This window comes from Phyllobates terribilis, unplaced genomic scaffold (genome assembly GCF_046119375.1).
Source record: "Phyllobates terribilis strain yellow unplaced genomic scaffold, ASM4611937v1 Scaffold_2__4_contigs__length_985480577, whole genome shotgun sequence".
In the NCBI taxonomy this organism is placed as follows: Eukaryota; Metazoa; Chordata; class Amphibia; order Anura; family Dendrobatidae; genus Phyllobates; species Phyllobates terribilis.
The window spans coordinates 580,634,105-580,661,151 of record NW_027362762.1 but is presented as its reverse complement, the minus strand read 5'-3'; the positions used below and the strand labels follow the sequence as shown (position 1 = coordinate 580,661,151).

At 43.3% G+C, this 27,047-nt stretch overlaps 1 protein-coding gene across 5 annotated transcripts in view; it reads right to left on the bottom strand.

The window, feature by feature from the left end:
• Positions 1–27,047, bottom strand: part of SCUBE3 (signal peptide, CUB domain and EGF like domain containing 3) — a 1,075,473-nt gene that overhangs the window by 479,294 nt on the left and 569,132 nt on the right. For all 5 annotated transcript variants that reach the window (XM_073666423.1, XM_073666418.1, XM_073666419.1 and 2 more), the window contains 2 exons: positions 13,666–13,779; positions 13,332–13,493 (listed from right to left, as the gene is read on the bottom strand). In XM_073666423.1, coding sequence (XP_073522524.1) covers positions 13,332–13,493; positions 13,666–13,779 — 276 coding nt within the window. The remainder of the gene's footprint in view (positions 1–13,331; positions 13,494–13,665; positions 13,780–27,047) is intronic.

The following is a 27,047-nucleotide window of genomic DNA, read 5'->3' as shown; positions in this document are numbered from 1 at the left end:
TTGTATGTGGTATTATTCGGACAGTCACTATGTGGTGGTAATATGTGGTCTTCTCATGGTGTGGCAGTATATATACCTTGTACTTGGCAGTATTTGATCACTATGTGGTGGTATGTGTTCTGGTCATGGTGTGGCGGTATTTCTCTCTTTTATATGGTATTATTAGTCTAGGTATAGTGGATTATTGTCAGTAATTTTTTTTCGGATATTAAGAATGGGAACATTCTTTATTTGCAATACATATTAAATACTTGGATGTTTAACCTCTCCCTGTGTTGTGACTACTACACAGCAGCAGAGATGCACGTCAGCTCAAGACGCAAAAAATAAGGTGTCACTCAGCCCCAGATCCAAAAAAATGAGAACACTACGGTGCGCAGAACATGGCGTGAAAAGTGTGATTTTTTTTTTTAAATCTTATGAATTTGTTTTCACCGCTTAGATACCAGTAAAGGTATACATGTTTGGTATCTACAAACTCGTACTGACCCGAGGCATCACCCTGTCATGTCGGTTTTTCCATATAGTGAACATGGTGACTAAAAAACCCAATAAACAAACGTGTAATTGCACTTTTTTTGCAATTTTACTGCACTTGGAATTTTTGTTGCCATTTCCCTGTACACTATATGGTAAAATAAATGATTGCATCTGAAAGTACAACTCGTCCCCTGAAAAACTGTCTTTCCTGCTGCTACAGACTTTTATATGACTACAATTTACATTCTGCTGCTTACACAAACATTTTTGCAGTTTACAAGACACTTCTTACACTTGCTTGCACCCACTTTTCATGTGAAAGAGTGTTCTCAAAGTTGAAAATTGTAAAAAATCGTCTGAGGTCTTCGATTGGACAGGAACTTTTAAAGTCACTCCTTCTGTTGAACATTGAGTATGACATTTCAAGGAACTTAGACTATGAGGACATTATTAATACGTATGCAATGTCATCTTCTGTTCTGAAAAAAAAACTTTTGTAATTTTGCTGCTGAATGACCGTTAGTGTGTGTTTATTTGTTATTTTGGGCCTTTCACTAACAATTGAATGGTATTGTATTATAGAGGAGAGGAAAACGTGCAATACAAACTTCCAAAATGCTTACAGAATTCTTTACGTTTTCCCAGTGGGTCAAGTTTGGTGCTGCTACAATGATGCTGGCTGCTGGGATGCCAGATAGAAGCAGGTTCAATTTGTGGCACTTATACTTTAAGAGAATGTACCTAGAAAGTATTTGTTATTGTTCTGTTATGGCACTTTAACACACACTGGTGTGAATAAGATAACAGTGTTCCTCTTTTGACAGGAGTGTTTCTTTAGTTTGTTATTTATTCATTATATTATTTATTTATTGGTTAATAAAGTTGATTCATTTTGAAAGAGTTTGTGGACTTATGTTATTCCTATATACGGTAACTGCATGGTGCTGGTTGGCCCCAAGATTGATTTCTTCCTGGTGGGCCCCAGGTACTCCAGTCCGGCGCTGGGAGGGGTTATACAGATGTTAGCATTTAGAGAACTGATCTGCAGCAGATAAAACTATTTTTTAATAAAAACTGCAGCACCTAGTAAAGTAAGTGACACATTGCTGGAATCAAGGTCTCTCTCCCTACATCATACAGCCCTCAGACAGAGAAGTAAAAACCTGGTGACAAATTCCCTTTAAGTTTTAGAAGAATTATTACTATTTAAAATGCCCCCAATGTATTTAAATTGTGGAGAAAAGTTTTTTTGTAATTACCTTGTGTGTTCTTTATTGCCTGTGAGCGGCGCTATCACTGACTGCTCACAGGCATGCAGCTGGCTCTGGCATCCGCTGATGTCACATCAAGTTCCGACTGCAGCCGGGCGTGACTCAGTGACGTGCTCCCTGGTGATTGACAGGCTGTGGGCAGGGTTTCCATGTGCATCACAGCCCAGTATTCACCATACACTTTCCCAATGAATGCAGGAGAGGGAAAGCGCGCGGTGGATGCTGGACTGTGGCATGCGGGGTAACCCCACCCACAGCGCATCTATCAGGTGGGGCGTGTCACTGGGTCACGCCCGACTTAACCTGACATATACGGATGCCAGAGGAAGCTGCTGCCGGGGTCACATGATGCCTGTGAGTGGTCAGCAATAATGCTGCTCACAGGCAATAAAAAACACAGAAGGTAATTACAAAAAAACTTCTCTCTACAGTTTAACCCCTTTATGACGTGGAGCGTAATAGTACGCCCCACATCATAACCCTCTATTCAGTGCAGGCTCCGGCTCTGAGCCCCCACTTTTTCGGGCACATGTCAGCTGATCTATACAGCTAACATGTGCTCGCAACAGCCGCTGGTGGAATCACAATCCACCTGCGGCTGTTAACTAGTTAAATGCCACTGTCAATCTCTGACAGCGGCATTTAACTCGCACAAACCGGATGCGCGTCATAGCTCTGCCAATCGGCGACCCCGTCACATGATCACGGGTCACCGATGGGTTGACATGACAACCCGGGATCTGCAGGAGACCCCTGTGGTTGTCACTGCCAGATTGCTATGAACGCCGCCCAGTGGTTGGCGCTCATAGGAAATGAGCAAATCTGCTACACACAGGCGATCTGATCATCACCTGTGTGTAACAGAGGCAATCAGACAAGTGCAGCTTCTAGTCTCCTATGGAGACTATCGAAACATGCAAAAAGTGTAAAAAAAAAGTTTTTAAAAATATAAAAAAAAAAATGAAAGTTTAAATCACCCACTGCACTTGGAATTTTTTTCCGTTTTCCAGTACACGATATGGTAAAATCAGTGATGTCGATCAAAAGTACATCTCGTCCCACAAAAAGTAAGCCCTCACATGGCCATATTGTCCAAAAAATAAAAAAGTTATGGCTCTGGGAAGAAGGGGAGCAAACAACGAAAATGGAAAAATGGAAAATACCCCGGTCGTGAAGGGGTTAAATACATTGGGGGCATTTTAAATAGTAATGGACAACCTTTTTAAAAGTTAACTTTCATATGTTATGAGTGTGCAGCAAACATGCTAATTAGTGTTATGGAAAATATAGCTTTTATTTTTGGCTTTAGTGGCAATTGTAGATTTTTAAGTTTAACTTAGATTGTTAAAATTCTAGTAAATAAAATGAAGTAGATAACAATCATGAAATCTATTTATTTATGAAACCTGATTACTATGCATCCTTACTTTTTCTCTGTATTAATCAGAATGTGGCTGGAATTTTTTAAATGGGATCTGTTGCAAGGTTTTTACAACCCCTCTGAAAGCATCATGATATATTCTATCGAGGTATCTGTTACTGGGTTGCATGTTATATTTTTTATAAAATCCCTCTTTTATCTGCTGCAGATCTACCAGTTCTCTGAATTCTGAGTTCTGTATAACCCCACCTACACCACAGATTCGCAACTTTCTGCTTATGCAAAGTGTACACAGATAGCTGCCAATCAGTGATGGGGACGGGGTTATACAGAACTTATGAATATAGATGACTACAAGACAGCAAGTTTACTAGTCCTCTAGTGATAATCTCCTGCTAATAATTTTTTATAAAACTACAGAAAGCAGTCCAGTAAGTGATGCATCACTGGAATCAGGGTATCTGTTTTTACATTATGTTACTCTCAGATTAGGTGGCAAAAAATCCCTTTAAGAGGTTCATTTAATCAGGTTGTGGTTTTATTTTTAAAGTATAACCAGCAATCAGATTGGATTTTTTGCACAGTTCCAGTACTTTGATAGCAAAGAATCGTGAGATAAAACTGCTGTGGAACAAGGTAAGCATTTTTTAAATACCCATCTCCATTTGTTAGGTCAACTCGTGCACAAGGCCCGTTTAGTGTGTGAGAAGTTACTATTTGTTACCTCCCTGATTGTGATAGGATAGCATAGATGTCATTAGTTAGGTGAAACGCAGTATAGCTGGCTAAGATGTATGGTTGGACTGTTCTATTTTTGTTTGGCATGACTGGTTAGTTTCACCAATAGTAGATTATTTATGTAGCAATACTGTATATTCTGGACACCCATAGATGAGAATTATTCATTTCCTCAAATCCTGCTATGAACATAAATTAGCCATATTCTGGGAGGATAACGCCATCAATATTAAAATAATAATTTTAGGTAGGAACCGTGATTTGGTTTGTTGCTTTGTACAATACCAATTTAGGTCGGCAGATGATTATTGTGCTGCTCATGTCACTACTAGTGATGAGCGACTATGTTCGCTACTGCTCGGTGCTCACTCTAGTATCTCACTGCTCGAGATGCTCGGCGCTCGCCAAGTATTTCTGGGGTTGCTCGGCGGGAGCTCTATATCAGACCTGGTGCCGCCATGCTCATCACAGTCACTCCAGAATCAGACAGTGTAGGGAGAGCTTCTGCTGAGCTGGGAGAAATTTGCTTGTTTCTAGTTAGTGTAGGTGTACCAAACTATATTAAAGACACATATACATCTGAACTAGCAGTCCTTCTGAGGACTAATCCATCTGCAGAGATATCAGGCAGGCAGTGTATATAGGCAGGCAGGCAAGGTGTATAGCAGACTGCAGTGCACATAGGACAAGAGGCTCCATTCCAGTTTTGTCTGCTGCTGCTGCTGTTAGATATTTCTAGAAATAGGCCAAGGTCTCAGGGGACAGTAATAATTTTTTTCTGGATCTTAATCCTCATTAATTGCTTAAAAAGCAATCCAGAGAACACCGTTGTTCTGCGCCATTAGCTTGTTGGCACTGCAGACTACAGCCAGGTCCTTTCCATATTACAGTGCTAAAAATCCAGCTATTTAAAACTGTGGTTTGTCCGTCACACAGATCACATATAATTGCGCTGAAAATACTGCCATTTCTGGCCTCCATTAAAAAAAATTTCAGAGTGTCAATGAAGCAATTGACACCAGTTTGCTGTTCAAAATAGTTACCTACCGGCCAGGTACTTAAAGCATGTTTTCTCCATCACATAGATCACATATACGTTTTCAGAAAATACTGCCATTTCTGGCTTCCATTAAAAAAATGTTTGAGTTTGTCAGTTAAGCAATTGACACCAGTTTGCTGTTCAAAATAGTTACCTACAGACCAGGTATTTAAAACTCTGGTTTGTCCATCACACGGATCACATATAAGTTCGCTCCAAATTCAGTCATTTGTTGTGAGCATGGAAGATATTGTCCTCTATTTAAAATGGGCAAGGCACGTGGCAAGGGACGGGGAACTGGACGTGATGATGATGGTGCATGCAGAGGCCGAGGCCGTGGGCAAGCTGAAATTGTGCCATAACAAACACCCACATCTTCTCGCTCGACCTTCCTGTCCAAATTAATAGGGGACCGCAGAACACCACTAATGAACAGAGAGCAGCGTGAAAAGGTTATTGGTTGGATAGCAGATAATGCTTCCAGTCACTTAGCCACCACCACCTTGTCTTCCACACGGTCAAGTCTCAGTAGCTGTGAGTCTGGACCGCATATTCATCACCCTGATCCTCCTTCCTTCCACCATGCCGAGTGCCCAGAGACAACTGATCCCACACTTGGACACTCCGAAGAGCTGTTCACTTTTCCATTTATAGATTCGGGCCTCTCGCCCGGTCCACTTGAAGCGGGGCAAGAGGAGATCGCATGTAGCAATGCCCAAATATTTGAGCAGCCACGGTCACATGAAGGCGACGGTGATAAAGTGTCACAAGAGGTGGACGATGATGAGACACAATTGCCAGAAATTCAGGAGGACCAGAGTATGGAAGTGGAAGACGAGGTGATGGATGATATAGTAACTGACCCAACCTGGCAGGAGGACATGCAGAGCAAGGACAGCAGCACACAGTGGGAGGGAGGCAGAGCACCCCAACAGGCAGGAAGAAGCAGTGTGGTGGCCACAGAAAGAAGGCAGGTAAACATTCCTCGTAACAGCAGCACAAAGGAAGTTGCCAGTACAACTGTTAGGTCTTCCCGAGTCTGGTTGTTTTTTAAAGACTCTTCTGATAACCCCAAAAAGGCCATTTGCACCACCTGCCAGGCCAACATCAGCAGGGGTGGCAAAACAGCCAGCCTGACCACCACCAGAATGATCAGGCACATGGCAGCAAAGCACCCGACTTTGTGGGCCGAACCCCAGGGTTCAGGAACAGTGTCTGCGGGTGACACCATTCCTTCTTCCGCTGTTGTGCTTGCAAGCCAAACACCTGTCCATGGTGCATGCGAAGATGCCTCCTGCCCTGTACTGCCCATTGCACACTCTCAAGTATCAGCATCAGGAAGCACGTCCACGTCCTTGTCCCAGGGGAGCATTCAGTTGTCCATACCCCAGTCCTTGGAATTCAAGCGCAAATAAGTAGCCAACGCCCCACAGGCCACACTACTAAATTCCCACATGTCACGACTGCTTGCGCTCGAAATATTGCCTTTTGGGCTCATGGAGACGGAAGCAATCCGCAACCTGATGGCGGCGCCCGTCCCTCGGTACTCGGTCCCGAGCTGCCACTATTTCACCCGGTATGCCGTCCCCGCATTACACAAGCACGTGTCCCAAAATATTAGCCGTGCCATCAACAACGCAGTTACCAGAAAAGTCCACCTAACCACGGACACGTGGACAAGTGCTTGTGAGCAGGGACGGTACATCTCGCTGACGACACACTGGGTTAATATAGTGGAAGCCGGGACCCAGTTGGACCTTGGGACGGAAAACGTCCTCCCGACACCAAGGATTGCGGGTCCTAGGTCAATCAGGGTAGCCCCCACAGTCTACAGCTCCTGCACCTCATCCTCCTCCTCCTCTTCAGCCTCCATCTCCGAAATGACCACATCAGTCACAAGCTGGAAGCACTGCAGCACTGCCTCGGCCAAGCAGCAACAGTCTGTGCTGAAGCTAATATGCTTTAAGAGTTGTGGACAGCTCTGAAAGAGCAGGCAGATCTGTGACTCACACCGCTGAACCTACAGCCAGGCATGGTCGTGTGTGACAATGGCCGGAAACTGGTGGCGGCTCTGAGGCAAGGCTAACTCACACACGTACCATGCCTGGCCAATGTGCTTAACCTCGTGCTTCAGCGGTTTCTCAAATCCTACCCGGAGCTGCCAGATCTACTTGTTAAAGTACGCCACCTGTGTGCCCATTTTAGAAAGTCACCTACAGCTTCCGCCGCCCTTGCCATATTTCAGCAGAGTTTGCAGCTTCCTGCTCACAGACTGGTGTGTGATGTCCCCACGCATTGGAACTCTACACTGCAGATGTTGGGAAGGATTTGTGAGCAGAAGAGGGCAGTTGTTGAGTAACAGCATCAACAAGGCCGTCGGTATTCAGTTCAGACTCCACACATAAGACCTCAGGAGTGGACATGGATGTCAGACATCTGTACCATCTCCAAAACTTTGAGGACTCCACCAAGATGGTGAGCGGCGATGACGCCATAATTAGCGTCACCATCCGGCTTCTCTGTCTTCTGAAACGCTCTCTGCTCACAATCAAAGAGGATGCATTGCAGGCAGAGCACGATGAGATGCAGCAAGGAACCATACAGGGTGATTACACACAGCCCAGCCTCATCTCATCCTCAGGAGGAAGAACAGGAGCTAGTTTAATGCGCTATAAATGGTACTACCTGCACAACTGTCTTACCATCTGTTCATTGTGGATGGCCTGAGGACAGAGAGGAGGAGGAGGAAAGCATGGTTAGTCATCCTCTTGGTGAGGACACGGAAGACTTGCCTGTTAGCAGTCTGGCACGCATGGCTGAGTTTATGTTATGCTGCCTTTCCCATGACCCTCGCATTCTCAAAATTTTGGATGATAGTCATTACTGGTTGGTGACACTTCTAGACCCACGCTACAAGAAGAACTTTATATCTCTTATTCCTGAGACGGACAGGTCTACAAAAATGGGGCAGTACCAGAAGGCCCTTGTTGCGGAACTATTAAAAAAATCATCATTTGAAAACGCAGGCGGCAGAGGTCACAGTTAATTGGACAATCAAGGAGTACAGGCAAGAGAGACACAACTCCAATCCAGCAGAGGCAAGGGAACACTGTCAAAGTTCTGGGACAGTTTTCTCAGACCCTACCATCGCACAGGCCCTGAGGCACAGGATACTCTCACAAGGAGTGCAAAGTTTGGGAAGATGCTGAGAGAGTACCTTGCCGACCGTACCAACGTCCTCCGTGATTCCTCTGTGCCTTATATTTATTGGGTATCCAAGCTGGATACATGGAATGAACTGGCTCTCTACGCCTTGGAGGTCCTGGACTGCCCTGCCGCTAGCGTTTTATCAGAGCGGGTTTTTAATGCCGCTGGTGGAATTATAACTGATAAGCTCATCCGCCTGTCAACTGAAAATGCTGACATGCTGACTCTTATAAAAATGAACAAGGGTGGATTGGGCCACTCTTCTCAACACCACCGAATGATAGCAGCGTAACATAAACTCAAATCCAGTGTCTTTTTTTGGGAGGTGTATTCCCATGCACCTCTTCACACCCACACATGGGTATACGCTTCCTGATTTTGGCTATTTGCTCTTGTCCTCCTCTTCATCCTCATCCTCCACCACCATATCACCAGGGTGACCGTGGTCCATGATGCAACACCCACATCATTTTTTTAAAGGGTGTTTATGATGCCTGTAAAAAAAAAAAATGTATACAGTATGTTCATACTGGGGTAAATGTTTATCAGCCCATACACTTAGTGCATGGTCATTACAAGTATAGGAGACCCGCTCCTTTCTAATGGAAACTTTTTTTATGAGGCCCTCTACGTCTCTTCCAAGGGGCATTGGAGTGCCTCCCAATTTTTGGCAGCCCTTGCATTCACTGTATAGGCCAACACTAGGCCAACACTATGGGAGACCCTCTCCTTTCTAATGGGAATCTGTCATTACTGTGGCCCTGCTCTATGTGTCTTTAAATTCTTAGTGCTGTTTTTTCTAAAATTGTTCAGCCGTTGGACTCACTGCATACCCTATAACTGTATAGCAGACTCTCTCCTTTCTAATGAGAATTTTTCGTTACTGTGGCCCTGCGTTATGTGTCTTTAAATTCTTAGTGGGATTTTTCCTAAATTTGGTCAGCCGTTGGACTCACTGCATACCCTATAACTGTATAGCAGACTCTCTCCTTTCTAATGGGAATTTATCATTATTGTGGCCCTGCTCTATGTGTCTTTAAATTCTTAGTGGGGTTTTTCCTAAAATTGGTCAGCCGTTGGACTCACTGCATACCCTATACCTGTATAGCAGACTCTCTCCTTTCTAATAGGAGCATGTTGTACTTGTTACTGAGGCCCTGCTCTATGTGTCTTTAAATTCTTAGTGGGGTTTTTCCTAAAATTGGTCAACTGTTGGACTCAATGCATACCCTATAACTGTATAGCAGACTCTCTCCTTTCTAATGCGAATTTGTCGTTACTGTGGCCCTGCTTTATGTGTCTTTAAATTCTTAGTGGGATTTTTCCTAAATTTTGTCAGCCGTTGGACTCACTGCATACCCTATAACTGTATAGCAGACTCTCTCCTTTCTAATGGGAATTTATCATTATTGTGGCCCTACTCTATGTGTCTTTAAATTCTTAGTGGGGTTTTTCCTTAAATTGGTCAGCCATTGGACTCACTGCATACCCTATAACTGTATAGCAGACTCTCTCCTTTCTAATAGGGACATGTCATACTCGTTACTGTGGCCCTGCTCTATGTGTCTTTAAATTGTTAGTGGGGTTCTTCCCAAATTTTGGCAGCCCTTGCAGTCACAGCATGGGCATTATCACTATAGGAGACCCGCTCCTTTATAATGGGAACATTTTTTTACTGAGACCCTCCTCTATGTCTCTTCAATGGGGTATTGGGTTGCGTCCGAATTTTTGGCAGCCCTTGCAGTCACTGCATACGCAATAACAGTATAGGAGACCCACTTGTTAATAATGGGAACAACAAAGCATAGCCTGCTCTGTAACAAAAGTAAGGGCCACCTGATGGCCCTATAAAAATAGGCTTTGTGACTTTCAGAGTCCCTCCATCACAAATGAAACAGGATGTGTCTGATGATGTGTTGATGTGTCACACAACACATTGCCAGATAAGGTTGTTAAATGTTAAAATAACATTTCGCAGTGAATGCATTTGTCTTAAAAAATAACGTAAAAAAAAAAAATTAGGATCTTTCTTTAGTATAAAAAACAGAGTCGCCAATGTAACCTCAATGTAGTCACATTGTTCAGCTCCTGCACCTCCTCCTCCATCTCCGAAATGACCACATCAGTCACAAGCTGACAGCACTACAGCACTGCCGTGGCCAAGCGGCAACAGGCTGTGCTGAAGATAACATGCTTAATGCTTAGGTGACAAACCGCCCAGAGCTGTAAAGTTGTTGAAAGCTGTAACACAGCAGCCTGATCTGTGGCTCTCACCGCTGAACATACAGCCAGGCATGGTCACGTGTGACAATGGGTGGAACCTGGTGATGGAGAAATGACAGCCGGACTAGATAAGGTTTCCCTCTCTGCCAGTCCTTTCACCGAGCTAAAGAATATGGCTGTGGTGAAATACAACTCTCACTGAGAAGCTGTTTCAGATTGAAAAACATGGTGCCCACCAGAGGATTTGATTCTGAGGGCTCACCTTTCTCTCCCACTCAAGAGCCCCATAGCAGCTGCAACGTTTGCGCTATCATGAACTCTCCAGATGGAGAAGCCGGGGCCCATCAGAGGATTCTCCGGTGGGCCCGTTCAACACTGCCGAGAAGCAGCCCTGGCTAAGAAAAGTCTGTGGGAAGGTTCCAGGACACTCTATGGCTGCTTTTTTACTGAGGTGGAAACACACGCAAACAAGGGGAGAACATGCAAAGTCCTTGCCGATGTTGTCCTTGCTGGAATTTGAACCGAGGATCCCAGCGCAGCAAGGCTTCAGTGCTAACCACTGATCCAATGTGCTGCCATTCATCCTCTAATATCCTACAGACTGGAGAAAGATGCACCTACTGCCACTCAGTATCTTCAGCTCCTTTGTGAGAAACTATTGTATTTGGGCAGCCACTCAGTCTACCAAATAAAATTCCTGAGATGGAAATTGGGGATGGCTTTGCTATTGGTATTGGGGGCAGTGCTAATACCATGGCATCATACCATAGTTTACTGGAAATATTCCAGGCTTGTAGGAGGCAAGCAATTTCCCACAGAAAAGTACCAGCAGTAATGTTCAGGGAACCACGCTTGTAGAAGGCGGAGACATCACCGGGAGAAAAAGTGACGGCTGTGGACAGAGTATGGACACGAGGTATGAGGCATGAGGTTGTGTAAAAATGCTGCCTCCACGAGCCTAAAAGGCCACATTTCAAGTGCAAGCAGCTGCCCAGAAATCTGACAGTTTAGTATTGCAGCCTGTGGGTGGCTGCAAACTTGCACTTGCATTCCAAGTAACAGAAAACTAAGCAGGTGGTGGTCTCTATCATCATCATGGCCTCACCTCGGCACTATGAACTCTCCTGAAGGAGAAGCCAGGGCCCACCGGAGGAGTCTTCGGTTTTCTGGTGGGTCCGTCCGTCCCTGCCGAGAAGCAGCCCTGGCTAAGAAAAGTGTGGGGGAAGGTTCCCGGACACTCTATGGCTGCTTTTTTAATGTGGATTGGACGTGCTTATGCATGTTATTTCTCAAACCGCATTGCAGATTAGGCCATAGCCCAACTCTGTAGTCATGAAATTAAATGTGCAAAGAAAGATGTTTGCATGTCAAAGCACCACCGACAAGTGCAAGTTGATGTTGGACGGGCTGCCATTGCTTCTGCAACAAGCTGCATTAGAGGACTTCCTGGGAGAAATGACACCCAGAGTAGATACGATTTCCCTCTATGACAGTCCTTTCACCAAGCTAAAGAATATGGCTGTGGTGAAATACAACTCTCAGCAAAAAAAGCTGTGGACTGGCTCCGTACCGTCCCTGGCACATTCACCTGTCCATGTGTTTGTGGTTAGGTGGTCCTTCACAGTAAGTGCACTTGGGAGGGCATGGGTAATGTTGTGGGACCCGTGCTTGTGGATGGCGGAGATGACACCGGGACAAATAGTGGCGGCTGGGGACCGAGTATGGATACCCAGTCGCCGGTGCCATAAGATTGTGGACAGCTTCCGCCTCCACGAGCCTAAAAGGCCACATTTCAAGTGCAAGCATCTGTCAAAAATTTGGCAGTATAGTATTGCAGCCTGTGGGTAGGTGGCTGGCTGGCTGCATACTTGCGCTTGCATTCTAAGGAATGGGGTAGGGACAACTGAACGCTGCACTTGGACAAGGACATGGATAGTGTGGTGAATGTTGCAAGTCTGCAATGACAGGTGCATGGTGGGAGGCATCTTCACATGCGCCAAGGATCACTTATGATGGACACACTTTTAGGCAGTGACCTGGGAGTCAGAGATGCTTCCAGAGGTCTTCCCCATTCTGTTCGCATGTCTTTTCAGCACTGTCAGATGATGTGTCACACATACATGGCCAGATAAGGTTGTAAAATATTAAAATGACATTTCCCAGTGAATGCATTTGTCTTGGTTGAAAGCAATGCAAAAGTGCAAAAACTCATCAAAAACGCTACGTGTGAACATAGCTTAAGGTATGGAGGAGTATTTTTGTTTTTGGCTATTTATTTTGCATTCTATACAAGTCAATACCTTGGAAAGGATGTTCCTTAACATATTTCCTTGGAAAATGCATTTTGGTTTTGTTTTTGTATGTTTTATTGTGAGTCCGTAAAAGTGGCGTAATACTCTGACAACGTTGTTGACAGCATAGACCTGGGAGTCAGAAATGCTTCCAGGGGTCTTCCCCATGCTGTTCCCATGTAATTTGAGCACTGTTCCCATAGTTTTGGGAAATTTTTAGGCCCTCTGCAGACCACCGGGGGGAGCCGCCTGAAAAATGGTTGAGTTTCCCATAGAATTACATTGGGCTCGTTGCTCGGGTCGAGCTCCGGAGTATTCCAATTTGTTTGACCCGAGCAACAAGTACCCGAGCATTTTAGCGCTCGCTCATCACTAGTCACTACCTAATGCACTGGCATGGAGTAAATCAAGACTAACAAACTTCTTCCTAGAAACAAGATTTATATTTCAGTACGTTGTACTTTTGCTGAACTACTCAAACATCCTATTTTCATCTTTAAAGTGTAAAACAGATACTCATATCTCTACTTGTGAGCCATTGTAAACACTAGTCATCTAACATGTTTAGTATTCACCATTTATTTATGGCAAAACCTTCTATATATTTATATGAAAAAGAGATTAATATAACAATTTAATTATTATATGTTTTCCATCTGCAGTATACTAGTACCACATCTTAAAAAAATGTAAACTTTTACCTGTGGCTTCATCCACCTTGACTTCTGCTTCAAGTTCTAGTGAGATTCTTGTTACTTCCTTATTGAATATTGATCGTGAGCTGCGACCTCTAGCCTTCCAGGAAGAGTCACACTTCAAATGTATATAGGTCAGCTGACAGTCTGAACATGGCGCAGAGGCACCTGAGGAGAAGAAAAATGTTATAAGTGTGTGCTAAAGAGAAATATAATCCTATTTATGTTTTTTCATCCCTCCGTGACATAACGTTCCTCTTCCTATTCTTTCTGCTACTTTTCCAACTATTCCTTTTCGCCCTCTCTTCCTTCCACTTATCTCCTTCTCCATTTTTCATACTTCCATGTTTTGTGTTTTCCTCCCCTCTTGCTGATCTGCCACGTGTTCTCAGGCCACATCTGGAATCCTTAAGTTTGAAGGAAGTTTTCTGCTTAACGGGTGGTACCATTGTCTCTAATTATAAAAAATAATACAGTATTAGAACTTGAAATAATGTCTTTAAGGTATTTTTGATTAGATTTAAAACAACTTAGACAACAAAGGAAACAAGTTAGATTTTCTAAATTTCAATGAAAGATGTGTGAATATTGCTTCCTATGAAAAATAAGACATTCATTATTTCATTAGATCTTATAGCGGATGGGGCCTGTAATCAGATATTTCCTGCAATCCCATAGAGAATAATTGGAGATGAACTCAAGCTTGCTGCTCTAATTAAAAGGGAGACATAAGTCCCCTGTCCTGGGGTTAATTGGGGAGCCAATCATTTGTGAATAGGTAATAACTAGTGAGAGAATCTGTTCGGAATTTCAAATTCGGGTTTGTGTTCCGGGTTCCAGCTTGTTCGCGCCAAAAAATCGGCTCCATCTATGAACATCCCTGATTTGTCACGCAGATGTTATCTGTGTGACAGCGTGGCAAATCAGGGATGTTTGTGGGCGGAGCCAATTTTTTGGCACGAACAAGCTGGAACCATGAATACGAACCCGAATTTGAAATTCCGAACAAATTCGCTAAACACTAGTAATAACATGCTTACTGGAATACCCCTTTAATCACCACATCATCATTGCAGTGCCCGTGTGTGGAGGGGTCTCAGGAGCTTATTTCTATCCATACACATTTGATGTTCACTATGTTACATAGCCATCATCTAGCTGCAGAGTCTAGAGCTGAGTTCCAATCGCTGCTGTTAACCAACTAAATGTCGATGTCAATATTTGACAGATGCATTTAAATGAAGAAGATGCCAATGCTTGCCCACCGACTCTCATTGTCACCGATGGGATACAATGGCAGTCGGCGCCCTACTGAAGGCCTTCGTTCCTGCCATCTTGGTACACTTGTGAAGCTCAGCCATGAACTTCATAGGAGACTGCAATATTGTCTATATAGTGCCATAATGTGGCATTCAAGTCCCCAAAGGAGACTAAAAAATAAAGTAAAAATATCTAATAAATATCTAATAAAAAAAGTTTTAAAACATTTAAAAAATATAAAAATTAAATTCCTCACTCCTTTTTCTTATTATAATTTTATAAATTAGAAAACTAAAATAAAAATGAACATATTTGGTACTGCCACATCTGTAAATCAAAATATAAAATTAATTAACCGGCAGACCAGATATAATTTCAGATCTACAGGTCAGGGAGCATTTGGGGAGCAGTGACCATAATATGGTAAGTTTCAATGTAATAATTAATAAAACATTTCAAAAGGGAAATGAAAAAAACTGGAACTTTAGGAAAGCTGAGATCAACAAATTAAGGGAAGAGCTTAATTGTGTAGCCTGGGAGCATGTCATGGTAACTGGGGATACTGAACATAAATGGAGCATGTTTAAGGAATTACTACTAGAATCCTGTACAAAATGTATACCATCTGGTAATAAAATATAAAGGAATAAAAATAAACCATTATGGATAAGTAAGACAATACAAAGTTTAATAAGACAAAAACAAAGGGCAATCAAAATCTTGAAGGCCGAGAATAAAGAAATAGCATTTCAGGAGTATAAAGATCTAAATAAGAAATGTAAAAAAGTGAATGAAAAATGAAATCAAGCTAGCAAAGTTATCTACAGAAAAACAGATCGCCAGCGACTTTAAAATAAATCCCACATTTTCTTTTAAATACATAATGCCAAAAAGAAAAAAAAAAGATCATATCGGCCCCTTAAAAGATGATAGTAACAAGATATTTATAGAGGACAAAGAAAAAGCTGAGATATTAAACAGGCACATTTTATCCATGTTCACCAAAGAACCGTCTTGTTAGGAACTGACCTGGGTTGAAGTAATGGTATTGCAACCACTAGTGGCAGCACTGGCATGTAGCATAGTCAGGAAAAGCGAAGTATCGGTACACAGGAACAGCAATATAGTCTTGAAGGATTTAGCAAGTTGCGCAGTCAGGAAAAGCCAGGAATCAGTACAGAGGAACAGCAATATAGTATTGAAGGACTTAGCAGGTTGCACAGTCAGGAAAAGCCAAGAGTAGCAGTACAGTCTTGAAGGATTTAGCAGGTTGCGTAGTCAGGAAAAGACAGGAATTAGTATACAGAAATAGCAGTATAATCTTGTATGAGGTGAAGGGAGAGCTTGACTAAAGGCTGGGAGCTCAATAATCTCGCAAGGATGGAGGTGCCAGGTTTAAATAGGGTTTAAATAAGGTGTTCAATCAGGAACTCACAGGATGAAGCCAATCAGGAACAACACAGGTGCTAGAATCTAGGTTATTAAGGAACTGTCTAGCGAGCTGAATAGCTCAGAGGGATGAGCTGCTGCCTGGTGCACAAGAGCTGCTGGGTTCGAGTCCTGACAGTAGTCCCCTCCTTTTAAGATGGCCTCTAGACATCTCTGGTGCTGGCTTCTCTGGATGACTCTGATGAAAGTGTTTTGTAAGCATGGGTGCATGAACATTGCTTTCCGGCTCTCATGAATTATCTTCTAGTCCGTAACCCTTACATTGCACCAAATATTGTAATCTTCTTCTAAATCTTCTAGAGTCCAGTATTTTATCCACAATATACTCTTTTTCATCATGGACTATTTCTGGTGGAGGAGGGGTCCGAGTTCTTCCTGGAAACGGGTTCTCACTGAAAGGTTTGAGCAAGGATACAGGAGGTGCCAAGCCAGGTTTAAATAGGGTGTAATCAGAAACTCACAGGATTAAGCCAGTCATGAGTAACACAGGATGGAGCCACTCAGGAACAACACAGAAACTAGGATCTAGTTTAGCCAGGAACTGTTCAGCGAGCAGAATAGCTCAGAAAAAAGAGCTGCCGTCTGGTGTACAAGAGCTGCTGAGTTTGAGTCCTGACAGTAGTCCCCTCCTTCCAAGATGGCCTCTGGACATCTCAGATGCTGGCTTCTCTGGATGTCTCGGATGAAAATCTTTTGTAAGCTTGGATGCATGGGTCCATGGACATTGTACTCCGGTTCCCATGAATTATCTTCTGGTCTGTAACCCTGCCATTGTACTAAATACTGAATCTTCTAGAGTCCAGAATTTTATCCACAATGTACTCTTCTTCACCATGAATTATTTCTGGTGGAGGAGGTGGTTGAGTTCTTCCTGGAAACAGGTCCTGACTGAAAGGTTTGAGCAAGGATACATGGAACACAGGGTGAATTTTCATGCTGTTAGTAAGTTTTAAACAGAAAGCAACTTGGTTAATTTGTGCAGAAATATGAAAAGGTCCTATGAATTTTTGACCCCATGTTGATGACGGTACCTTTGTTTTCAGATTTTTTGTGTATAGCCAAATCTTGTCACCGACTTGAAGGGAAGGAGAGGCTTTGCAATGTTTATCTGCTGTTTTTTTTATAATCTTCTTGGGCCTTCTGTAACAGCTCAATTAGTTCTTCCTGAGCTTCCTGCAACTTTGTCAGTCTGTCAGTAATAGCAGGAACCAAAGTATTAAATGGAAGATAAGTAATAAATACTCAATGCAAGCCATAATTAGCAAAAAAAATGGACTTTGGGATGTAGAACTGTGTTTGGAGTTATTATAGGCAAATTCTGCTGTTGGTAAATAGGCCACCTAGTCATCCTGCAGGTAAGAAATAAAACAGTGCAGATAGTGTTTGGTTAGTTATTTCAGTCTGGACATTGGATTGAGGATGGAAGGTAGTAGACAAATTGATAGTAACTCCTAAAGCAGTACAGAAGTTTTTCCAAGATTTTGATGCAAATTGAACAACTCTATCAAAAAACTACATTGTCAGGAATTCCATGCAGCCTGAATATCTCTCTGACCAATAATTCTGCGGTTTGTTCAACGGTAAGAATCCCTTTAGTTGGAATAAAATGGGCCATCTTTGTGAGACGATCCACAACAACAAGGAGAACAGTCATTTCTATAGATGGACGTAGGTCCATGATAAAATCCATTGATATTGAACCCCAAAGCCTGGATGGAACTGGAAGAGGCAAACAGGTCTACTAAATTGGGGCAGTACCAGAAGGCCCTTGAGGTCACAGTTCGTTGGACAACCAAGGAGTACAGGCGAGAGAGACACAAATGCAATCCAGCAGAGGCAGGGGAACACTGTCAAAGTTCTGGGACCGTTTTCTCAGACCCTCCAATCACACAGGCCCTGAGGCACGGGGTATTCTCCCAAGGAAGGAAAAGATTCTGAAGATGGTGAGGGAGCACCTTGCCAACCGTACCAATGTCCTCCGTGATTCCTCTGTGCCTTATAATTATTGAGTATAATTATTTGGCAGCCATTGCTTCACTGCATAGGCAAACAGTATGGGAGACCCATTTCCTAATAATGAGATCATTATTTTCAGGAGGCCCTCCGACCTCTACGTCTCTTGCAAGGGGTTGCTTCACTGCATAGGCAAACAGTATGTGAGACACACTTCCTAATAATGAGAAGATTTTTTGCAGGAGGCCCTCCGACCTCTACGTCTCTTGCAAGGTGCATTGGAGTTCCTCCAAATTTTTGGCAGCCGTTGCTTCACTGCATAGGCAAACAGTAAGGGAGACCCACTTCCTAATAATGAGAGCATTTTTTGCAGGAGGCCCTCCAACCTCTATGTCACTTGCAAGGGGCATTAGAGTTCCTCCAAATTTTTGGTAGCCGTTGCTTCACTGCATAGGCAAACAGTATGGGAGACACACTTTCTAATAATGGGAGCATTTTTAGCAGGAGGGCCTCCAACCTCTACGTCTCTTGCAAGGGGCATTGGAGTTCCACCAAATTTTTGGCAGCCGTTGCTTCACTGCATATGCAATAACAGTATAGGAGACTCACTCATTAACAATGGGAACAACAAAACATAGCCGGCTGATGGTTCTCTAACAATAGCGAGGGCCGACTGCTGGCCCTTTAAGAATAGCAAGGGCCGCCTGATGGCCCTATAAAAATAGTCTTTGTGACTTTTAGAATCCCTCCATCATAAAAGAAACAGGATGTGTCTGATGGTGTGTCACACACCACATGGCCAGATAAGGTAGTAAAATGTTAAAATGATATTTCCCGGTGAATGCATTTGTCTTGGTTGAAAGCAATGAAAAAGTGCAAAAACGCTACGTGTGAACATAGCCCAAGGTGTGGAGGAGCATTTTTGTTTTTGGTTATTTATTTTGCCTTATATACATGTTATTACCCTGGAAAGGATGTTCATTAACAGATTGACCAGGAAAATCCATTTTTGTTTTTCGTTTTAGTATGTTGTATTGTGAGTCCGTAAAAGTGGCGTAATACCTCTGATAACGTTGTTGACAGCAGTGACCTGGGAGTCAGAAATGCTTCCAGGGGTCTTCCCTATGCTGTTCCCATGCCATTTGAGCACTGTTCCCATTGATTTGGGCAATTTTTAGGCCCTCTGTAGACCGCTGGGGGGAGCCGCCGGGAAAGTGCTTGAATTTCCCATAGACTTACATTGGGCTCGTTACTTGGACCGAGCACTCGAGCATTACAATTTGCTCGACTCGAACATTGATTACCCGACCATTTTAGTGCTCGCTCATCACTAGTGAAAACAATAGTCCTTTTATTAGGTCAGTTAATGGCAAAATGTCCACAATAGAGGCATACATTTTCTGTACGTCGCCTCTCCTGCATAGAGAGGTTTTCGAATAACATCAATTTGAATAGGTTCAGGCACACTTTCCATTTCCTGTTGGCTTTTTAATGCTGATTGAGTAAAGGAGTAGTTAGGGTTGTTTCCAAATACTCGCAGTCTTTCCTTTCTTCATTCAGTGAGTCTCTGATCAATTCAGCTACACAATTGAATAAAGTCCTCTAAATTATCAGGGGTATTGACCCTTGTAAGTTCATCCTTTATTAGCTCTGACAATCTTCGTGGAGATTGACTCCTCTGGGTTGCTAAATTCTATGTGGTGTCTGCCACCCAGTGGCGGACTTCCGAGGTTTATTTAGCTACAGAGTGCCACCCTTGGACATAAATTATCCAACTTGGTTTCAGCTTTAGCACAACGATTCGGGTCATCAAACACTTGATCCATAGCTGTGATGAAGGAAACTAAGTCATTTAGGAGGTCACAATTCTTTTCCACATAAAGTGAGGCCCATGCAAGAGCGTCATCAATAAGGAGATTAATAATGAACAGAACTTTTTTCCTGCCACTGGTAGGCAGAGAAGGTTGCACTTGGAAATAGATATGACATTGATTAACCGGTTCAGGACCGCCCACTGTACATAAACGTCGGCGCTGCCCGGGCTCTGTGCAGCGCCGACGTTTAAAAACGGTCGGTGGTCCCGCAGCGCTCAGGACCCCCAGGGTCCTGCTAGCGCTGCGGTACCGGTTCAGAGCGATAGCTCTGACATGTGGCATCATGGGGACCTGAATGGATCAGGTCCCCATGATGTTAACCTGTTCCTATCTTCTAGATGCCGCGATCCATAGCGATCGCGGCATTTAAAAGATAGTAACAGCTGGTGGTCGGCGTTCGGGACCCCCCACATACCTCAGGAGCGGCGGGGATCCCGGTGCTGTGACCTCTGACATCATTGAGACCTGATTGGCTCAGGTCTCGATGATGTCAGCGTCACACCAGCCAATCAGAGAGATCACCAGGGAAGTTTGTTTTAGCAACAAACTTTCCCGGGCGATCTGCCTGATAAATACACTGTTTCTCCTCCGATCTCAGTGAGAGAGCAGAGGAGAAACAGTGTGACAAGAGCTGTGTCAGCCTTGCCACTGTGAAAGTAAAAAAAATAAAATAAAAAAGAAAGTAAGAGTTAGGGTTAGTGAGTCTGTCAGATCAGTCAGTCCTGTCAGATCAGTCCTGTCAGATCTGTCAGTCAGTCAGTCCTGTCAGATCTATCAGTCAGTCAGTCCTGTCAGATCTATCAGTCAGTCAGTCCTGTCAGATCTATCAGTCAGTCAGTCCTGTCAGATCAGTCAGTCAGTCCTGTCAGATCAGTCAGTCAGTCCTGTCAGATCTATCAGTCAGTCAGTCCTGTCAGATCAGTCAGTCAGTCCTGTCAGTCAGTCAGTCCTGTCAGATCTGTCAGTCAGTCAGTCCTGTCAGATCTGTCAGTCAGTCAGTTCTGTCAGATCTGTCAGTCAGTCAGTCCTGTCAGATCTGTCAGTACTGTCAGATCAGTCCAGTCAGTCAGTCCTGTCAGATCAGTCCAGTCAGTCAGTCCTGTCAGATCAGTCCAGTCAGTCAGTCCTGTCAGAACTGTCAGTCAGTCAGTCCTGTCAGATCTGTCAGTCAGTCAGTCCTGTCAGATCAGTCAGTCAGTCAGTCCTGTCAGATCAGTCAGTCAGTCCTGTCAGATCAGTCAGTCCTGTCAGGTCAGTCAGTCCTGTCAGGTCAGTCAGTCCTGTCAGATCAGTCCCGTCCGTTCAGTCCGGTCCGTTCAGTCCAGTCAAAAAATCTAAAAATAAAATGGCCCGTCAGACTTATACCGCAGAGGAGGTGTATGCCCTGCTGTGTTCTGACGCTGATGACAGCGCAATCTCAGATGGAGATGTGGATTTTGAGGGCTTTAGTAGCGGCGACACTGAGAGCTCAGAAATGAGCAATGATTCTGGTCCATCCTCAAGCCCAAGGACCAGTACAACAATAGGGGCAAATAGCGCTACTGGAGAAACGTCTCCAAATCAGGGAACACTGCCCAGTACAAGCGCTGTCCCTGCTACTAGTGAATTGGCGCACGCCAGTGTACAAGGGGCTTTGCCACATGATCTAGCATTTCCCAGATGGGAGGCTTCGGATTCGGCTGCTCCATTCAGCCCTGATTTCAACGCCACTCCTGGTATAAATGTGGAGGTGGAAGATTTTGGACCAATTCATTTTTTTAATTTGTTTTTTACAGACAGCTTGCTAGAGCATATTGTCGTGCAAACAAATTTATATGCATCCCAATTCATAAGCCAGAATCCCCGATCTTACTATGCTAGGGCAAATATATGGACACCAACTAATGTCCCGGAAATAAAAAAAATTTTAGGACTTACATTTGCCATGGGGCTTGTTAAAAAACCGAGCATTCGATCCTACTGGTCCAACCACCCTGTTCAAGCCACCCCTATGTTTTCAGTCATTCTGCCTAGGACCCGTTATGAAATGCTCATGCGGTTTTGGCATTTTAACGACAATAGTCAATGCCTGCCCAGAAATGCCCCAGAACATGACAGGTTATATAAAATTAGACCCATCATTGAAAATTTGTCAGAAAAATTCTTAAGCCTCTACACCCCAACACAAAATATTTCTATAGATGAGTCCCTTGTAAAATTCAAAGGAAGACTGCACCTCAAGCAATTTATCCCATCTAAAAGGGCAAGGTTTGGAATAAAGATCTATAAAATGTGCGAAAGTTCAACCGGATACACATCCACTTTCCGCATATATGAGGGGAAAGATAGCCAACTAAACCCACCAGGATGCCCTACTTATCTGGGGACATCTGCAAAAATTGTTTGGGAGCTGATAAGTCCATTTTTTCAAAAAGGCTACAATCTATATGTGGACAATTATTACACCAGCATACCCCTATTTAAAAGTCTGGTTGAACACAACATCGGGGCTTGTGGAACCATCCGTAAAAACCGTCAGGGGTTTCCACAACCATTGGTCAACCAAAAGTTCCAAAAGGGGCAGTCAGGGGCTGTACGCAACGGAGAGCTGTTTGCCCTGAAATATAGGGAAAAGAGGGATATTTTTGTCCTCAGCTCGATCCACACAGATGCCACAAGGGCCACTGTAGAACTAGGATCCACCACTCCGAAGCAAAAACCTGTGTCAGTCATTGACTACAACAAACACATGGGGGGTGTGGACCTTGCAGACCAGGTTCTACAGCCATACCAGGTATCAAGAAAGTCCTATACCTGGTATAAAAAGTTGGTTATCTATTTGTTTCAGGTGGCCACATACAATTCTTTTGTGTTGTACAAAAAAGCAGGAAATTCAGATCCTTTTCTTGATTATCAACAAAAGGTAATTGAAAATCTTGTCTTTCAAAGTGTTAGCCCCGCTCATCCATTAGAATCTGAGGATGTGAAAAGACTCACTGAGCGACATTTTATTGCACTTATTCCAGCAACGGAAACAAGAAGGAACCCCCAGAAAAGATGTCGTGTATGTACTAAGAGAGAAATGAGGCGTGATACCCGCTACTATTGCCCACAATGCCCATCATTGCCAGCCTTATGCGTCACTGACTGCTTTAAAATCTACCACACAGAACCACGTTTTTAAACTGTAAAAATGTATCCCAATTTGTCATTCAAACATTTGGTTCATTTAGTGAATGACATATTCGAGTAGAGCTCACTTAATTTCCAGGGGGGGTTCTCCAGAATCTAAACCTTCTATTGCGTGCTTGTTTCTGGAAATCATCCATCGAGTTAAAATGGTCACTAAACCCATAGATGAATTCCCAGAGGGGTGTCATTTCCAAAATGGGGTCACTTCAGGGGGGATTCTTTAGCTCTGGTACTCTGAAAAGTGCCAGAACAGCATAATCCCCCCTGAAGTGACCCCATTATGGAAATGACACCTCTGTGGGAATTCATCTATGGGTTTAGTGACCATTTACCTACTTATTTTCCCACCACTAGATTAATTTATACAGAGGAGTAGATTGTAAAATTCGGTCACTTGTTATGGGTTTCCTCTGTTTAGGCACCTCAGGGGCTCTCCAAATGCAACATGGCGTCCGCTATCCATTCCAGTCAAATTTCCATTCCAAAAGTCAAATGGCGCTCCTTACCTTCCGAGCCATGCCGTGCGCCCAAACAGTGGCTTTGCACCACATATGAGGTATCAGCGTGCTCAGGAGAAATTGCACAACACATTTTGGGGTCCATTTTTTCTGGCTGCCCTTGTGAAAATTAAAAATTTGAGGCTAAAGTAGCAGTTTTGTGATAAAAATGTGTTTTTTTATTTTCACCCTTCATCATTATAAAATTGTGTGAAGCCCCTGGGGGTTCAAGGTGCTCACCACACATCTAGATAAGTTCCTTGAGGGGTCTAGTTTCCAAAATGGGGTGACTTGTTGGGGGTTTCCTCTGTTTAGGCACCTCAGGGGCTCTCCAAATGCAACATGGCGTCCGCTATCGATTCCAGTCAAATTTCCATTCCAAAAGTCAAATGGCGCTCCTTACCTTCCGAGCCATGCCGTGCGCCCAAACAGTGGCTTTGCACCACATATGGGGTATCAGCGTGCTCAGGAGAAATTGCACAACACATTTTGGGGTCTATTTTTTCTGGCTGCCCTTGTGAAAATTAAAAATTTGAGGCTAAATTAGCAGTTTTGTGAAAAAAAGTTAAATGTTCATTGTTTTCTTCCACATTCCAAAAATTCCTGTGAAGCACCTGAAGGGTTAATAAACTTCTTGAATGTGGTTTTGAGCACCTTGAGGGGTGCAGTTTTTAGAATGGTATCACTTTTGGGTATTTTCTGTCATAAAGGCTCCTCAAAGTCACTTCAAATAAGATATGGTCCCTAAAAAAATGTTTTTGTAAATTTTGTTGTAAAAATGAGAAATCGCTGGTCAACTTTTAACCCTTATAGCTTCCTAACAGAAAAAAATTTTGGTTCCAAAATTGTGCTGATGTGAAGTAGACATGTGGGAAATGTTATTCATTAACTATTTTGTGTGATATATCTCTCTGATTAAAGGGCATGAAAATTCAAAGTTTGAAAATTGCAAAATTTTCAAAATTTTCACCAAATTTCCATTTTTTTCACAAATAAACGCAAGTGATATCGAAGAAATTTTACCACTATCATGAAGTACAATATGTCACAAAAAAACAGTCTCAGAATCAGGGGGATCCGTTGAAGCGTTCCAGAGTAATTACCTCATAAAGTGACAGTGGTCAGAATTGAAAAAATTGGCCCGGTCACGAAGGCAAAAACAGGCTCTGGCGCGAAGTGGTTAAGGAAACCACGATAATGATGATGATCCCCATTGGACTTTGCAGACAGTGGTGTGTGTGCATTTGACTCCAGGCCTGAGTTGCGCAAATCCAAAAGTTGCCTCTGCAACTCAATAATTTCTTTTTGCTGAGCTAACACCTGTATTTTCAACTTAGAAAATTTTCCTTGGTATGTGGCACCAAAATTCTAAAGTTCAGCAACTTGTCTCATGGTAGCTGCAACAGACTCCATATTGTGCATGACATTGTTTTGTTAGGAACTGATCTGGCTTGATGTAGTGATATTGCAACCACTAGGGGCAGCACCGGCAGGTAGCATAGTCAGGAAAAGCCAGGAATCGGTACACAGGAACAGCAGTATAGTCTTGAAGGATTTAGCAGGTTTCTGTTAGAACCCTCCTGTTTTTTCTATCTTGTGTTTTGTGTTCACGTGACCATCTGCCTATATATTCCAGCTCCACCCTTCTGGCTTTGCTGGACTTCAGTGTTGTTTGACTATTTTGCTAGCCTGGTGCTTCGGGGGCCTATCTCTGTCAGTTTGCTTGGTCCTCTTGGACCTCTAGTACTTTTTGTCAGTTTGTCTTTTGTGTTCTACAACAATTTCTGTTTAGGAGGTGTCCCATTTTTGTCCCAGTCCTTAGTTCTTTTAGGGACCCCTCCCTTATATCTATAGGTCTTCGTTCAGACTAGCCGAGGACGAAGGCGGGTCTGTTCACTAGGAACAGACAGCCCGCTACATCATAGGGATTCAGCTTAGTATTACTGTAGGGACAGCTTTCCCCTATGTTTCCTTAGTTCTTGTTGCAGATCATAACAGTTGCATAGTCAGGAAAAGCCAGGAATAGCATTACAGACTAGAAGAATTTAGCAGGTTGCGCAGTCAGGAAAAGCCAGGAATTGGTACACTGGAACAGCAGTATATTCTTGAAGGATTTAGCAGGTTGCGTAGGCAGGAAAAGTCAGAAATCGGTACACAGCAACAGCAATATAATTTTGTATGAGGCAGCAGGTGAAGTGAGAGCTTGTCTAAAGGCTGAGAGCTCAATAATCTTGCACAGAAGGAGGTGACAGGTCAGGTTTAAATAGGGTGTTCAATCAGGAACTCATAGGAGGAAGCCAATCAGGAGCAACACAGGTACTAGAATCTAGGTTACCCAGGAACTGTCCAGCGAGCTAAATAACTTAGAGGGAAGGGCTGCTGCCTGGTTCACAAGAGCTGCAGGATTTGAGTCCTGACACGTCTACTACAGGGATCTTTCAACAAGGCTAAAATCAAAGTTCACCACCTGATATAACTAGTTCAACACAAAAAGGAGTACGCCTGCGTCTGAGCAAATGAAACATTGACAAATCCCCCGGCCCAGATTGCATTCATCCATGGATACTGAGGGAATTAAGCTCAGTAATTGACAGATCGATGTATCTCATGTTCTTAGACTCTCTTGTAGTGCCACAGGGTTGGAGGATGGCTGATGTAGAACCAATATTTAATACAGGTAAGCAGATGGATCCAGGTAACTATCAATAAGTCTGACATCAGTAGTGTGGAAGGTTTTTGAGGGCATCAAAAGAAATGACCTGCAGAGTTACATCGCAGAGAATAATATAATAAATGATAATCAGCATGGATTCATGAAAAATAGGTCGTGTCTAACCAACATGTTGAGTTTCTATGAGGAGGTAAGTGCAAACCTGGATGTTGGTAATGCGGCTGATGTGATTTATATGAACTTTGTAAAGGCATTAGATACTGTACCACATAACAGCCTTATACTGAAGCTACAGGAGCAAGGACTTGGGGGAACTATATGCAGATGGGTAAGGAATTGGCTACATGACAGGAAACAAAGAATCGTCATAAATGGTACATTCTCTAAATGAGATATAGTCAGCAGTGGGGTATCGCAGGGATCTGTGGTAGGACCGAATATTTTTAACCTTTTTATAAATTACCTTGTGGATGGGAAAGAGAGTAAAGTGTCAGTCTTTGCTAAAGACACCAAACTATGTAGGATATTAAAATCTGATCTTGACATTACAATATTGCAAAACAATCTGGATAAGATATCTGAATGGGCAAACACTTGGCAAATGAGGTTTTATGTAGATACTGTAAATGTAAAGTAATGCACCTAGGACGGAGTGATCCTTTTGCTACATATACATTAAATGGGAGTATACTCGGGGCTACAGAAGATGAGAAGAACTTGGGTATTTGGTTACAAGTAAGCTAAGCAGCAGTACTCAATGTCAAGCAGCAGCCACTAAAGCAAACAAGATTTTAGGATGTATAAAAAGAGATAAAATCCCGCGATCCCAATGTATTGTTATCCCTTT